Genomic DNA, 16,702 nt, shown 5'->3' on the forward strand with positions numbered 1-16,702 from the left:
GGCTCATTAGTGATTGTAGAAAGGATTAAATGAGATGGTGTATGTAAATGAAAGGCAGTCCTTATTATTAATAATAACATTCTGGGAAGCAGAGCTCAGTTCCACACTGAAAAGATGTGTCTTACAATCAGAAAAGTCCAGAGATGAACCAGACTACTCGGGTGGGTGGTGAGTTCCCCCTCACTGGAAGGCTTCAGGCAGAGGCTGTCCGGCATGGATGCTGTAAATGGTGTGGCCACCTTTAGGAGGGAGGCTGGGCTAGCAGGACACCGGGAGAGGAGAGCTGACATTGCCACTGGCGTAAAGGCCTGAGGGACTTGAACTCTGGATGAGAGTGACTTGTTTATGTCACTGTTCATGTCCCCTGGAAACTGTGCTGTCGGCCAGCCAGGGGAGCAAACGGGGTCAACAGGCTGCGACTGGGAGCTGGCCCCTTGAGAGGGGGGGGATCTCCTTCTAGGAGGGAGAACAGGAAACAGGCAGAGGTCCCTGAAAACTTTCACTTCTTCCCACATGAAACGGCCCCTTGCTGGTTCCAGGGCCTCCCATCTTGGCTGAGGGGGAAGGAGTCTTCTTTAGACCGTGACTGCTCAGCTGTTCTGATGGGAACCAGGTAGAGCTTTGGATTCAGCATGGCTGTTGGCTCGGGCCACCGGCTCCCTCCCCAGAGTGCCCTCCCTCCACCCAAAGGCTGTGATCTCCCCTCTGACTCTGGTTTCTGGAGCCTCATCACATGCTCTGAACGCACCAACTGCTCCTCTGGGGGGGTTATTCGCTGAGAGCGTGTGGCTGGGCATGAGGGGTGCCGTGAGCCCCCAGAGCTGGCATGCGATGCAGAGTCCGAGACACCAGCCCCACCTTTTCATCTGATTGGGGAGGGGGGTGGGGAACAGCGAGGCACACGCAGGGAGTAGCTCAGAGTTGGAGGCCCAGCGGGGGACAGGACCTCTGTCTGTCGCCACCCCTCGTTTGCCTGGCAATCCCACTCCTTGGGACTCTCAGGCAGCAGCACCCTTGCCCCCGGAACACGACCCTCCCTCCACAGCCTTCCCTCTTCCGGGGGCAAGTGAGGCCAGAGGCAGCCGGAGGAGGAGTGTCTGAGAATTCAGAGGCGGCTAATCCCAGCATTCTTTTTTTTTTTTTTTTTGCGGTACGCGGGCCTCTCACTGTTGTGGCCTCTCCCGTTGTGGAGCACAGGCTCCGGACGCGCAGGCTCAGCAGCCATGGCTCACGGGCCCAGCCGCTCCGCGGCATGTGGGATCTTCCCGCACCGGGGCACGAACCCGTGTCCCCTGCATCGGCAGGCGGACTCTCCACCACTGCGCCACCAGGGAAGTCCCCTGTCTCCTCACTTTTTGCACAAGGGGAAGCACCTTCTGCCTGTCTTGGTGGCATCCCCACCTCCATCCTCCCTGAAGGGATGCTCTTCAGCACCTGTCCTTTCCCTCCTCTGATCCTTCAGACCCTCCTCTCCTCTCCATGGCTCTGTCTCATCAGGGGTTTCCCATCGTCAGCAGTGTACTCAGGAGTATTTCCCTTTTTCTCCATGGCTTCTCTAACTCGACCCTCTCTCCAACCCTTCCCAAGGCAAGTTGCTGGCAAGAGGTCCTTGCACTCACTGACGTCACTTCCTCGCCTGAGGTTCTTTCCTCGACGCACTGCAATCTGGTACCCGGCTCCAAGCTTCCATGGGGTTTTGATGCCAGCTGCCCCCGGGGGCCCCCTCTTCTTTCACATCTTTCCCCTCCTAGGGTGATCTTATCCACTCACATCTCTATGTTGCCCAGAGCTGAATATTGGCTGACCTGCAGCATCTCTACTGGGCATCCCACACAGCCTGTCTCAGGGAGGCATTTCTCTTCTTCCTATAATCCTGATCAAATAGAGATGCTCTAAGGATTCCATCCACTTTCCTCTCTCTCAAGACCACCTCCACGTCCCCACCTGCCTCCAACCTTTTGCTTTCAGCTCTGTAATTGTATGCAGGTGGTTCTGCGAGTGTTTACAGGCTCCCAACCAATAGCTATTTGGATAACTGTCTCTAGTGGGTAGAATTGTGTCTACAAAAAAGATGTGTTCAAGTCCTAACTCCCAGTGCCTATGAATATGAGTTTCTTTTGGAAATAGATTCTTTGCAGATGACTCAAGCTAAGATGAGGTCACACTGGATTTGGGTGGGCTCCAATCCAGTGACTGGTGTCCTTCTAAGAAGAGGGAAACTTCGACACAGACACACACACGGAGAACACTGTGTGGTGCTGTAGAGCGTTGGGTTATGCTGTCACAAGGAACACGCCAAGGGTTGCTGGCAACCACCAGAAGCTAGGAGAGAGGCATGTTGGGTTCTCTCTCATGACCTTCAGAGGGAACCAGCTCTGCCAACACCTTGACTTTGGACTTCTGGCCTCCAGAATTGTGAGAGAATAAACTTCTGTTGTGTTAAGCCACCCAGTTTGTGGTACTTTCTTACGGAAGCCCTAGCAAGCCAATATACCATCCATCTGTCCATCCATCCACCGATCCTCAGGACCGCCTCTGTACTGGACCCTGTATGAGGACCACCAGGGACCTTGAGTTAAAGCAGAGCTCCCTGCTGCCCTTGAGAGTTTGCACGTGGAGGGTGAGGTGGACACTTGCACAGCAACCTGTGCTCCAAGTAGGCTGTGCAAGGGCAGTGGGAATTTGGGGGAGAGAATCAGCTCCAGCCGGGAAGCAGATCTCAGAGGAGGTGACGTTGAGCTCTGAAGGCTGCAGATTCAGCCAGGTTTGCAGAGCAAGTGAGAACAGGCTCTTCACAGCCACCGAGCCCACGTGGGTCCCCTCCAAAGAGCCATAGGGATCCTGAGAAAGTGCTGCTTCAGCTTTGGTTAGCGCCCACATGGGGTGTAAGGCCCAGATGGGGAAAAGGATGTGCCTGGAGCCACATGGCCTGTGGAAGCAGGTCATTGGATTTAGAAAGCACTTTCTCGGGCTTTCTTTTATCTGGTTGTATTATTGGTCTTGACTTCAATTTTTAAAACATTTTCTTCACTGCAATCCATCCTCTTCCACAGGCTCTTTGGAAAGAAATGCTTCTGGGCCTGGGCTGGGCTGGGCTGAGTGGGGCAGGCCTGCCTATCCTTATCTTCACGGTTGTGTGAGTCCTCACCCCGGCCTTGCAGTGAGCCAGGTTGGGAGAAAGTTCTCTGTGGCTCTGCCAGACTCGGAGTCCCCTTTCTCAAAAAGCTGGTTTCCCCTCTCTCTGCTTGGCTGAGTTTCTCTGTTTTGCGGCCAGAATTGTGCCCCATTTCCTCTTTTCTTTCACCGGTGTGTTTGGGGCCTCCTTTGGGAGGGTTCAGAAGGGCTCCTGAGTGGCCTGGAAGTTCTGTGGCATCCTGGCCCCTGCCTCCAAAAGCCAAAGCCGGTTCGTTCATAAGATGACCCCACAGGACCTCCTGGGGGGGACCGGGCCTGAGCAGAAGAGGATTTACAAATCCTGAAGGGGGGTGCTGCTTGCCAGCCTGTCTTTAGTGAGAAGGAAGAGAGGGGTGAAGGCCTGTGCAGACAGACATGCCAGGTCGCTGGGAGGCAGGAGAAGCCCACCTGAAAAGGTCCAGTCACATCACCTCCTCCATGAAGGCTTCTGAGATTCCCCCGGTCAGATTTCTATAAGAGCCCGATTCACAGGTGTACCCCCAGATTCAGGCTCAGGCAGGGCAGAGTGGAATTGGGAGGGACCGTCCACTCCACAGATGAGAAAACAGAGGCACAGAGAAGGAAACTGGACATGGCTGCATCACACAGGCTGGTGATAATGGAGCAGGGGTTCAAATAGTACTTTAGTTTCTGGTACAAAATGATTTCCCTTAAAAAAGGAGTCATCTGTGGCCAATATATCACATTCCATAATCAGAGAAGTGCTGTTTAGGTGCAGTTATTTTTCTCTTATTATTATTATTATTTTTTTTTTGGCCGCACCGGGCAGCTTGCGGGATCTTAGTTCCCCGACCAGGGATCGAACATGGGCCCCCTGTAGTGGAAGCGCAGAGTTCTAACCACTGGACCACCGGGAATTCCCACTTTTTTTTTCTCTCTTTTGAAAATCTGATTTCGCTCTGATTTGGGCAGAAGTTCCCCAGTTTACCACAGACCCCATCACTCCCTATTGCATTATACCTGGTCAGATTCACACAATTCTGCTGCCCACCTGGCTCCTGGCTTTCACTCAGCATTCATTCAACATATATCTACTGAGCATCTAACAGGTGCCAGGTACTGTTCCAGGTACTGGGAAAACCCGGAAGTGACCAAGACGGAAGACAAGCACCCCCCGCCCCCCAATAGCTCTTGGGTTCCAGTGGCCATCTGGTTCACAGCCCCTGCCTTCTTCTACATCCGTTAGCATCCCCAGTTTGGTCTGGCTTCACCACCATCGGGGGTATAAGAGGTTAAGGTGGGATAGGATCATGGAAAAACCCTAAACTTGTCTTCCATTCCAGGGTTAATGACTCAGACCATACACTTCTGTAAGGTTCGTTCTTTATCCTCAGTTCCCTTCCTTATAACTTGGGACTGTACTCTTCACCCTAGTTACCCTCCTAGGGTTGTGTAAAAGTATACGGGTCGTTGTAGACAGCAGTGGGCTCTAAACAGGGCACGATTGTGACCTTGAGGGACACTGAGCTTCTCACCTGTTCAGGAAGTAGTTCTGCTCTGGGGCAGGGCACTGGCCTACTGGCTTCAAGCCTCTCTCCATTCAGGGAAGGGTGAGAATTTCTAGGAGAGTCGAGGGCACCCCCTGGCACCCACCACCCGATTGTGATAAGAACAACCAGGTGCCTCTTTTTCACCTCCATTTGGGGCCACCAGCCTGAGGAAGCGGTGAGAGGAACCAAGGGAGGGTAGAGGGGGAGGGGAGACTCCTCGGTTGGGGAAATCCAGCCACCTGTATTGGGGGCTCAAGCCCAGGCTGTCCTCAGAACCCAGTCCTTGCCCCTCGGTGGGAGCTCCTCGTACCTTCCAAGCTGTCAACAAAGCCAGCATCTTCCTTCTCTAGAAAGAGTCTGACCTACAGCATGAAGAACTAAGGTTAGCCCCAGGGAGGGACTTCCTGGTACAAGGGGTGTGGCTGAGGCTCAGGATGGAAGCTTATGGAAGCAGGGGGAGCGCTCCAGCATGGGTTTGGTGGAGTCTGTCCTGGAGTTAGGTGGCATGGAGGCACATCTCAAGAAGGTTTGCTGTGTGTTGCTTGGAAAGAGTCATCATGATTTCATGTTTCCAGCTCTTCTCAAGGAAATAGACTTAGAGGTGCAAACTCTCCTGGGTGCAGTTATTTACTACATGGGCTTTCACCAAGATCATTTCAGCTCTGATGCTCACAGGTGTGTGGCAGTACTTAATGGTAATGGAAACATTGGCCGGAACCTCTCCTTCCCCACGTTTCCCCAACCTGGAGGAAAACATGATCAAAATTTTTATTTCATACACCAATGTAAAATCAAGGGAACGGCAACCTTGGATTAATTGAACATTAGAGATTATCAGTGATTGAGAACCTCAAGCACTTTTCAAGGAGTATCTCCTTAATTCTTGCAATAATGGGTAATATGTATCTCTATACCCCTACCATGTGCCAGCTACCATACAAGTACTATTATCCCCATTTTATAGCTGTAGAAACAGAGACACAGAGAAGTTAAGTAAGTTGCCCAGGATTGCACAGCATACGGGGCAGAGCCAGGACTCAAATCCAGGCAGCCTGGGCCCAGAGTCCAAATTCAGGACCACCATATGCTCGAAGCTCCTGGCCCACCCTGAGAGGTGGGGATTAAGATTATCCCCAACACAGGGAAGGGGAGACCAACCAAATCGCTCCAGCACTCACGAGCATCAGCAAGAATGTCTCTTATAGGGCTTCCCTGGTGGCGCAGTGGTTGGGAGTCTGCCTGCCGATGCAGGGGACGCGGGTTCGTGCCCCGGTCCGGGAAGATCCCACATGCCGCGGAGCGACGGGGCCCGTGAGCCGTGGCCGCTGAGCCTGCGCGTCCGGAGCCTGTGCTCCACAACGGGAGAGGCCACAACAGTGAGAGGCCCGCGTACCACACACACACACACACACACACACACAAAGAGAATGTCTTTTATAACTGCCCTGAACACATTCAGGATTCAACAAACAGTGACAGCCTGAAACTTTCGTGTCTGTAGCATTCTTTGCCGAGAACACTTAATCCTCACACTTCCACAGAGGTGAGCAGGGTGGGGGTCTGATCCTTCGTGATTCCCAGCCGGAAGGGGTCTGGGATGTGAAGCCAGGGCATCTCCACACCTTGGCTGTAGCTCCCTTGGCTGCAGCTCTGAGGCTGTGTGATCCTCTAAGTCGGCGTGTGGCAGACAGACAGGCCCTGAATGCTGGCTGTCGTCTGACAGGCCCGTGGACTGTTAGGGCTGGAAGGGACCTTGGTGACCATGGAGTGATGAGATTAGTCAGCCCGGCGGGATGCCAGCCTCTGGCCTCCTTTGATCAGAGCAACATGGCCTGAGGCTCCCTTGCTCCAGTTCCCCGCCTCTCAATGAAAAACCCGACCACAAGTATGTGCTCCCTTGTTTTGAGAGTCTGCTTCAGGGAAGGAGGAATTTCATGTTGGATCCTCTGGAAGTTGAATTTTCTGCCTTCCAGGTTTGCATGCTCTGTCGAGCTGTGGTTAACCAACCTGGAGCTTCTGATTCCACTAACCTGTAGAGTGTCCCCCGGGGGCAGCTCAGGAGGAAGGGCGGCATGAGACCCACCAGCTGGCGACCTCGAGCAAAGTCAAAGTCGCAGAGGCTCTCAGAGCCTCCCTCCCTTCCCTGACCCCTGGGTGGGTGAGCCTGAGGACTCACTGAGATAAAGGCGAGAGGCTGCTTTGTAAACTATAAAACGGAAGACCCATGTGATCACTGCTTGCTTGTAGAAAGGACCAGTTTATCTTAGCGCAGCTCCTTAGCCTCCAAATGCTGTCATCTTTCCCTTCCCTGTTGACCACAGTACAGATGCCTGGATCATTTAATGCAACAGACCTTCCCTGAGCCCATAGTGAGGTGCTCCGTGGTGCTCGGTATTGGGAGGTCCACCCCAAGAGAAGGAAAAAAGCAAGGTCTATCCGTGACCCTGTGTCCTGAGAACCAGAGTCAGGGAAAGACAGAATGCCCCAGAGAATGCAGTTTCCAGCAGGAGGGTTTCTGTTCACTTTTGCTCTTAACATACACACAGAGAAGGGACATTTGTGATGAATTTTCACAAAGTAGACACACCTGTGTAACCACTACCTGGCTCAAGAAACAACATGGAACTCCCAGGGGCCCCTTCCCAGTCTCTACCACCCCCCTCTCTGACTTCTAGCACCACAGGTTGGTTTTGCCTATTTCTGAACGCTCAATGAATGGAGTCACCCAGGCCTTCTTTGGCTCAGTGAGAAAGAAGTGTGTGTGAGATGCATCCTGCTGATGTCAGTGGCTGTAGCTTGTTACTTCTCGCTGATGTACGTGGACTCCCACGCTCGATCACACCCGACCTGTCTGACGGTGCGCCTTGGGGTCGTTGCCAGTTTTTGGTGCACTGTGAATGTTCCAGTCCGTGTCTCTGGGTGAGCTTATGTGTACTTTCTTTGAGGTATAGACCTGGGTGGAATAACTGGGTTGTAAGGTGCGGCTGGGTTAGCTGTAGTAGATGCCGGCAGGAAGGATTTAAGTCAGTAGTTAAGCAGTACTTCCAGACCCTGAAGACTGTGGTCGATGAGCTCATGCCCCCAGAGGAGGGGGCCGTGAAAGCTCTGGAGACCAAGAGGAAGAGGCTGGATTAGGCATCCCTTGGAGGCTGGGGGGCAGTCCTTGGCCCCTTTCCATCTGGTTTTGGTCCCATCTCCTTGGTCTGTCTGGGGTTTCCAGTCTGTACTCCCAAGGAGGTGTCCAGGGCCACTTGGGAGAGATGGGTAGGGGGGCTTTAAGCTTCATTTCCCTGCATCAACCACAGCTCCCTGTGTCCTCTGTTTCACATAGGGGTTCTGAGAATGACTTCATGTGTGTTTTTTTTTTAAAGCTTTCGCTGTTTCAACATTTGAAAATCCACCGCTGTGAGGTCCCTTCCAGCTGGGAAGTTCTATTTTGGGAGCTGGAGGTGGGTGTGGGAAGGGTTAAGCATTATTCAGCCAAAGAGCGGGGTTGGGCCTCAGTGACCTTTTAAAGTTCTTATAGCTCGGGCTTGCAATGCGGGCGATCTCAGAACATTCCATAAAAATAGCGCTCAAACAAAACAACTTCTGAAGCCTAAAGGATGTGGAAGAGAGGCTCGATGTAGAGGAACGTTTAGGTGGCAGTTCAACAGGAGTCTTGAGGACTCTCTCCTTCAAGCACCCCTCTCCATTTTTTTTCCCTTCCTTTTTAACTCTCCATCAGCTGTTCCTGGTAGCTGTCACTTGGGGTTGTTTGGGTTCAGAACGGTTCTCATTTTCGCCCAGGAGCGGGTGACGCAGGTGGCCTGTACGTCTCTCCCAAGGGTGGTGGCCTTCCCTCCTCCAACACCAGCCCTAGTTTGGACCTGTAGTTTCGCTTGGTGAGGGAGGCCGGGCCGTTCCCGGGCCCAGAGAGGAACGTCTCTGCCCTTGGCATGCAGCTCTGAGTCAACAGGCCTGATAAACGGCCCGCTTCCCAGGGCCAGCAAGGAACAAAGCCCTGACTGCTGCTGCGGGATCCGTCTGCCCCCCTCTTCCTGAAACAGCTGTTTATTCTTTTGACAGGAGTTGGAACGGAGCACCTTCCTTTCCTCCCAGCCCGGCCTCCTTCTGCAGAACGGAGCTCAATAGAACTTTGTTGTTTTGCCTTTTACTCTGGGGGGAGAGAAGCAGACGATGAGGTATGTGACATGTTGAAATGATTTACCTCTGCCTTGTCGGGGTCACTGGGGGTTTTGTGAGCCGGCTGCGGCGTGCATGCCCCTGGGGGAGGAACCCCGCTCTCCCCCTAACTGCTTGCTGGTCCCCTCGGTAGTTCTAGAAGAAGACAGAGTCCTCCTCTCCCCGGCGTCGGATCAAGAAGTGGGTGCTGGTGGGATGCTGGTCCAGTCCCTGTTAGTTTGCTGCCCCTGGCAGGACCTCACAGGGCGTGGCTGCAGCCTGGGGTTTTCTGTGCAGGACTCAAAAGTGCCATTGCAGGGGCAGGAGGGCGAGTCTTGGGGCCAGGACCTGCGTTGCGGGTGGATGCAGAGCCCTCTCAGGGCAGCGCCGACCCTTCATTTACCTCCCCTTCTTTCTCTTGGAAAAACTCTTACACACTGATTTCTGGGTCAGGCAGCAAGGAAAAGCTGGCTGGATCCAGGCTTCAGATTTCCTGAAGGGGATTCAAGAAAGGGCACGACAAGACGTCCCTCCGAGAACAGGTTGTCCGTCTGTGACGGCTGGAGCGACGGCTAGTTGTATATTTAGTTTGAAGCTTGTCTCTTGTTTTCCTCCGTCTGTGTTTACTTTGACCCTTGTAATGAGAAACATAACTGGAAACAGCCCTCCATGCACTTTTTTTTCCCCACGAATTATAACATGTTTCTCCCAACAGGGAGCATTTCCCCGTAATGCCCACCAATTTAGAGAGGTTTTAGGATAAAGCAGCATTCTCCCTCCTCACCCTCAGCACCCACCCCCTGCCAAGAGCTGGGCCTGGGAGGCAGAGGGTCTGCTTTTCAAACACACCACCCACCTTGTGGGTGAGCCCAGTGATCTCAGCCTTTGCTAAAGCTCAGTTTCCTCAGCTAAAAGCCGCTGCGCTGACCAGGATGAGGGATGAACAGGATGGAGTGAGTGCGGAAGGCTCCCACACCAGGCACACAAGAGGCACCTGGAAATGGCAGAGGAGTTGAGCCAATGCTCACGAGCTGGTCCAAGGAGAAGCTAGCCCCTCAGTGAGTCTAGCCTGTGATTAGCTGGCTTTGGGCCAATTGCTAAGTGGTAATCATGAAAGGCAAAATGAGAGGATGTTGCAAAGAGACATGGGTGGTTAGTCCATGGATAAGCCTGCATGTTTACTGAGAACAAAAGAGTTAAAAGGGGGGGCGCTAGAGGCCAACTCTCTGGACCTGAATCCTGGCTCCACCACTTCATGCTGTATGGCACTGGGCAAGTCACTTAACCTTTCCGAGCCTCCCTTTTCATATCTGTAAAATGAGCATGATACTAGAATGCTTTCACACGGTCGTTGTGAGGCTTACCTGAGAGATTACTGGTAAAGCATTTAGCCTGGGGCCTGGCCTGGTTCATTTGGGGGGCATCCAAGTGTTGCAGGGCCAGAAGCTTATTCAATTTTCAGGGTCCGCTTTGAGAAAAAGAATGCAGAGTTGCAAGTATAATATTAGTGTGGAAGTGAATGCAGTCGCCCCTCGGTATCCACAGGGGATTGGTTCCAGGATCTCACAGATACCAAACTCTGAAGATGCTCACGTCCCTTACATAAATGGCATAGTATTTGCATATAACCTACACACATCCTCCTGTTCACTTTAAGTCACCTGGAGATCACTTACAATACCGAGTATGATGTAAACGCTTTGTAGATTGTTGCATGTACGCAGCAAATTCAAGTTTTGCTTTTTGGAACTTTCTGGAATTTTTTGTTTTTTAACATTTTCGATCCGTGGTTAGTTGAATCCGTGGATGGTTATGGAAAACTATTTAGAATGTGAGGAGACATCCCAACAAATAACAAAAATTGACAAATACTCTACATAGGACAAAATCCAGAAAACATCCTAATAAAATGTGAAAGTAATAGAAAAATGATCAGTATCACTCAGCTGTCTGATGCACCTGTCACATTTTGGCTGCATACTCCTGGACTGCCTCTTTGCTGATTTTGTAGTATCATTTTTAATAGAGACAAAGACAAATCAGTTTTGCCTCTAGCATGGTTAGTCAGTGGTTGCTTTTTATAACTGCGAGTTTAGAAGTTTCTTTCAGCTTTACAACTTGTTATCGGTGATGCCACGGCCGTGAATCTTTTGGCACTTCCCTGCTCAGGTGGCTCCAGCCAGATCTCTGAAGAACTCAGCTCTTCGATCCTGGATGGCGGGAGGGGGGTGTGGGTACCAGGTGGCTGTGAGGTCTGGATCACTGGGACCCCTGAGCAGGGAGCAGAGTAGCAGCTAGTTCAGCTCCGTCTCTTGTGGATCAAAGTGGGGGGCTCCTGGGAGCTCAGCAAGGCCTAGCTGGGGCAGGCTGTTACTGGGACCCAGGTAGGTCTGCAGGGAGTGGGGTCAGTATTCAGGCCTCACCTGCAGCCCTGGGACAGGCACCCAGGCTGGAGTGATTCCCCCAGGCAGGAGCAGTGCCTCGCCTCGGGGCAGCTTTTGGGCTTTTCCCACTCTCCACCCCGGTGGGAGAGCAGGCCCAGTCTTGCCGGGGATCCTGACTCAGAGGTTTCATAAGCTTCTGGATCAGCTGGCCTGTGGGCTCAACATGAGTTGGTTGGCCGTCCTCTCTCTTGATCATCACTTCCAGGAATCTGTGGGCCATTGCAGCAAGACGAGCTCCATGTGGCTGAGTGAACTTGTCCTCATAAAATGAGACTTCCAGCCCTGTGGCTGATTTCTCATCCAGGTCCTAGGTCAATCAGGAAAGCCTGTCATGGAAAGTTAAGTCCACAGGACTTGTTTCAAGGCTGGGGAGACTGAGGCCAGAGGAACCCGTGACCCTGGTTCCCAAAGCCGCTCTGTGTGGGAGCTGGCGTGACGTTTGAGCCGCCGCTTCCTTCCCTGCCCATGGTGAGCCACGGGGGCAAAGGCCACGCGCGGCGGGACCCCGAGCTGGGGGCGGTGGGGAGCCGAGCTGACTGTCACAGCAGTCACAGCGTGGCGTGGAGGGCTCTCCCTTGACTCTTCTGTGTGGTGCCGCCCTGGAGGGCCAAGTCTCCTCTCAGAGGGAACCACAGCTCTGCCCTCAGAGCCACGCATTTCTGAATCTCTCCCCTGAGAAAGCATCACCCTTGTTTCCACTGCCATCGGTGGAGCATTTACTGACCACCGGTCACAATGTGCTGTGCAAACATGTCTCCTTTTGTCCCTTCAAGAACCCTAGAGGAGGGTGTTGGAAGCTCCATTTTGTCTATGTAAATAGAGGCTCAGAGCCAGAGAACTTGCCCCGGGTTGTGCCTACAGGGCTGCACGGGCTTAGCGGGGTTTTGTGCAGGGTGACTAATACCCAGTCAGCTCCTGAGCCCTCTCCCCACCCCCTCAGCTGCTTTGTTTCGTTTGCAGCACTTGTGGGTTCCAGGGGCAGGGGGAAGAATCCCGGGGAGAGAGGAAGATTCTTCAGCCTGCAGGAAGGTTTGGTTTCCTCTGCCGCTGCTGTTCCCATTCTCTCCCAAGATAATGGCTTTTCCAGGGCTTCTGAGTGCTGTGATTCAGCTGAGATGCTCACCTTTTCCCGACATGGGATGGAGAAAACAAGGGCCACGAGAATTCCTTTCAGAGAGGAATTCTATCTGGAAGGAATACCTTGACTTAGATCAGTTGGGGTGAAGCTAGGAGATTCTCTGAAGTCGTGGGTGTGTGTATCATTCTGTGTGGAAGAATTAATTTATGGGCCACATGGAAACGTCTGACACTCCAGGCAAACAGGAGTGGGAGAGGAGGCGGGGGGAGGGGGCGAGGACACTCGGAGGAACGACGGGCTTACAGTGTGGCCCTGCCTTGCGAGATGCACCCAGGCTTTTAGCACAGTGTGCACCTGTTCCAGGAGTGGGGACGGTTTCCTGTGGAAACCGTTGCAGGGACTGAGTTCTGGGAGTGGCCCAGGAGCAGCCCGTGCCGGTGGTGGGATGGATTCGGAGGGAAATCGCAAACACCATGACAAGAGGGCCTGGGGGATGCTGGGAGGGCTCAGGTGGAACTGCGCCTGGCTGGGCTCACATGATCCTCTGAGGGGTGGGGTCCAGGTGACTCAGCTAGTTACACTCTCCCATATAAGGCAGGGTGCTAGTACTCTGTAGGTCCTAATTCTGTGCTCAACCCCTTAAATGGGATATTTGGAAGTAACCCCAACTTTCCTACTTGGTGGGTAAGAGAGTCAACCACGAATCTTCAGAATGACACAGTTTTGAAAATTCTGAGAGACAAACACATCAGCGAAGGGCTTTTAGGCTGCATTGGCTGCCAAATGCCTCATTTTATCCAGAGAGAAAAATTAAAATGTTTTAAAAGACCCGCTGGCCACCCTGCCAACCCTTCTGTCCCCAGACACTGGGGTTCCAGATTCCAGTAAGCGTGTATACACCCATTTCCAGTGCTTTGCTAAAGGATGTGAGATCGGCTCATTTGCACAGCTTTCAACTGTAAGTTTCCAACAAGAGTGATGCCTGGCCACAGCAAAAAGTAAGCAGATTCAAGTCATTTATAGAGTCCAGAAAGAAATGGGCTTCAAGAGTTGCCTCTGAGGCTAATTTCTGAAATTAAAAAATCAAACAGCTGCATTTGGAGAGGGGATTAGGGGGTGTGTCTGATTTTATATCAGGCTCTCCCTGATGTAAGCGTCAGTGTTCTCTACCACGAGAGCTTGTGCGTTTCTCTATTTAATGTTTCTTACACCAGGAGAAAATTTGCGTTTGATCCTCAGCAGGTGGGGTTGATAAAGCTTCGGATGGCCTGGGCTTGATCAAAGAAAATCAAAGTCGCCTGGCATTGCCAAGGGGCTCTTAATCAGGCTGCAGCACAGAACAGCTGGATAAACCTTTAGAGTCCCGAATTTGCATCAGTTTGCACTTTATTGTCTAACATGTTCTTATTCCAAAACCCTTATTCTTTTCTCTCAAATACGCTTTGAGCTCTTGCTAACTACCAGGCACTGTGCTGTCTTCATTGGATCCTCCCAACCGCCTGTTTTATGGATACCACTAGAAGAACTAGCTTTTTTTTTTTTTTTTTTTTTGCGGTACGCGGGCCTCTCACTGTTGTGGCCTCTCCCGTTGCGGAGAACAGGCTCCGGACGTGCAGGCTCAACGGCCATGGCTCACGGGCCCAGCCGCTCAGCGGCATGTGGGATCCTCCCGGACCAGAGCACGAACCCGTGTCCCCTGCATCGGGAGGCGGACTCTCAACCACTGTGCCACCAGGGAAGCCTGAACTAGCATTTTTTGAGCATTTATATGGTGCCAGGCACAATGCTAAATGTTTTATGGATGCCAACTCTTACAGTCATCACCATTTTTAACCCCATTTTAGAGACGAGGAAACCCACCTAAACGTGATCCATTACAGGTCCACCATCCCTTCTCTGAATCCCTAGGGCCAGATGTGTCGGAATTCAGAATTTTTTAGATGCCGAGTGTTTACCATATTATGTAATGTACCCAATGCAGCAGCAAGCACGTAACAAAGTACATCAATATTTATGCAAAGAAACATTTAAACACTCTCACTAAGTGGGATAAAGTTTATAAATAGCCTCATGTCAGTTGGGGCCTGGATGCCAATTGAATTATAAACAGGCTTTTGGTTCTCAGAGCTTGGAGTTGGGTGAGGGTCTGAAAAGATGCTTACATGTTCGGAGTTACCCATTTTCATGTGTCTCAAATCCCCGCCTCATTCCCAAGCTCCTGTGTTCTATCACCAGCCACACTTCTCTGGGGGTGAAGACAGTGGCAGAGAGAGATGGCCACAGTCTCAATCCAGATCTGTTTGCTTCCACACCCAGGCCTTTCCTTGCACTCAGTGCTAATGCTGTTGACATAGAAATCAAGTGGCTTCTTCCAGCAGCGGGGCCGAGTTGCATGCAGCCCTCTGCATTTTGTAACTTTGCTGTGGGCCCCGGGCTGTCTGTGCCAGCTCACGAGGTATTCACAGGGAAGAAGCTTGAGACCGAGGTTTCCCTGTGGCCCAGAAGGCTCATCTTCTCACGGTCTCTGGAACACCACCGATCACAGCTGTATCTGAAAGCTGGAGGTTGAGTTATGACCTTGAGTTCAGCCCTGGCTTTTCCATTTCCAAACAGAACACACCTTCTAAGCAAGAAGGAATAGAGGGCTTCCCTGGTGGCACAGTGGTTGAGAGTCCGCCTGCCGATGCAGGGGACATGGGTTCGTGCCCTGGTCCTGGAAGATCCCACATGCCGCAGAGCGGCTGGGCCCGTGAGCCATGGCCGCTGAGCTTGCGCGTCTGGAGCCTGTGCTCCGCAGTGGGAGGGGCCACAGTGGTGAGAGGCCCGCGTACCGCAAAAAAAAAAGGAATAGAGTGTCATGGCTGATCCCATACCTTTTCTTCTTTAACTGCATTTAATAATAAAGGTGATGGAGCATGTGAGATCCAAGCCGGGAATCATCTCAGAACGCTCTTTGAAAAGAATTGGAGAATAACCTGTCCCCTGAAAGGACACATCTCAGTGCCATTCTCATTTTATCTCATGCGCTCACCAGACATTTATTGACAGCCCCGTCTGCTGTCTGTGGGGCACTGGGGATTCAGGGTTGAATAAGAAGACATCCTCCCTGGGACTTGCCTGGTAGTCCAGTGTTTAAGATTCCATGCTTCCAGTGCAGGGGACATGGGTTCCATCTCTGGTCAGGGAACTAAGATCCCACATGCCACGTGGTGTGGCCAAAAAAAAAAAAAGAAGAAGAAGAAGAAGACATCCTTTCGGCCCTCAGGAAGCTCAAACGAATCATTAGGGGAGACAGAGCCAAAATGTGGACGTTACCACATGAGCCGCCTCCCAAGGTGATGTGTACAGCAACGTAAATAAAGTGATGAGGGAGCTGGAGGAGAGAAAGGGGGCTTCGCTGGTGGTCAGGGGTGGAGGTGGGAAGTGGCTTCACCAAGGCGATGACATTGGCTCCCACGTGTCCACTCTTGTGTTTTCTCCACCTCCTGGTCCTCTCCTTCTCGCCCCCTCCTCTATCCTACCTCTAAGTGTCGGCATCTTCAAGCTTCAGCCCAGGGCCCTCCTTCCTTTTTTTCTCTCTACATTCTCTCCTTGGTAATCGAATTCATTCCCTTCACGTTAAATACTGTCCTGGGTCCGTGGACAGCTCCTCCAACTGCACAGCCCGCCCACATCTCTCCCATGAACTTCAGGCTCGGAAGTCCACTTGCCTACTCGTCTCCATTCAGGTGTTCACACACTCCTCGAAATACACACATCCAAAAGGCAATTCGTGGTCATTATCCTTCAAGCCTGTTCCTCCTCCAACCCATTTGAGGAATGGGTTGTAGGAATGCTACAGCCCACCTGCTTAAGCAGAAACCTTGTTTCTTCCCTCATCCCTGATGACTAAATTACCAGCCAAATCCTATCAGTTCTGTCTCCAAAGTATATTTTGAATGAAGCCACCCTTTGAGGCAGGCCACCTCCTCTTTGTGACCATTAAAATAGTCTGCCCTTGTCTTTTTATCCGTTCTGCATACCCAGCGCCCAGATGGGTCTCTCTGAACGAAGTTGGATGAAGTGATTCTTCAGCTTCAGATGTTTTGGTGGGTCCCCACCCACTTTCCATGCCTTTCCAGGCTCTGACTGCCCCTGCCCACCCTCTGACTGCCTCCTACCACCACCCCGCCCTCGTTCCAGCCGCTCAGGTGGGACAACTTCGCTATTTTCTTCTTGTCCAGGTTTTTTGCTTTTGTTTTATTCCAAACACAAGAAGCTTTTTCTCGGTCAGCCTGGTATAGATGCTGTTTCCGAAATATTCTCACCCTTTCTCATGGCACTTTTCATCC

General features: G+C 52.1%; 1 protein-coding gene across 11 annotated transcripts in view; it reads left to right on the plus strand.

Moving 5' to 3' along the window:
- The window catches only part of LOC116755327 (N-acetyllactosaminide alpha-1,3-galactosyltransferase), a 64,690-nt gene that overhangs the window by 25,451 nt on the left and 22,537 nt on the right, over positions 1–16,702 (plus strand). For 4 of the 11 annotated variants that reach the window (XM_032634620.1, XM_032634627.1, XM_032634625.1 and 1 more), the window contains exon 2: positions 8,754–8,869. The exons of 2 other annotated variants lie outside the window; for them this stretch is intronic. Coding sequence is in view for 4 of the 9 variants with exons in the window: in XM_032634628.1 (XP_032490519.1) it covers positions 8,865–8,869 (5 nt within the window). In the remaining 5 variants the exon portion in view is untranslated. Of the gene's footprint in view, positions 1–8,056; positions 8,135–8,680; positions 8,870–16,397; positions 16,562–16,702 lie in introns of those variants that run through there. 5 more of the 11 variants (XM_032634618.1, XM_032634622.1, XM_032634629.1 and 2 more) reach the window with 5 other exon arrangements.

The sequence above is a fragment of the Phocoena sinus genome, chromosome 6, assembly GCF_008692025.1.
Source record: "Phocoena sinus isolate mPhoSin1 chromosome 6, mPhoSin1.pri, whole genome shotgun sequence".
NCBI classification, from domain to species: domain Eukaryota; kingdom Metazoa; phylum Chordata; class Mammalia; order Artiodactyla; family Phocoenidae; genus Phocoena; species Phocoena sinus.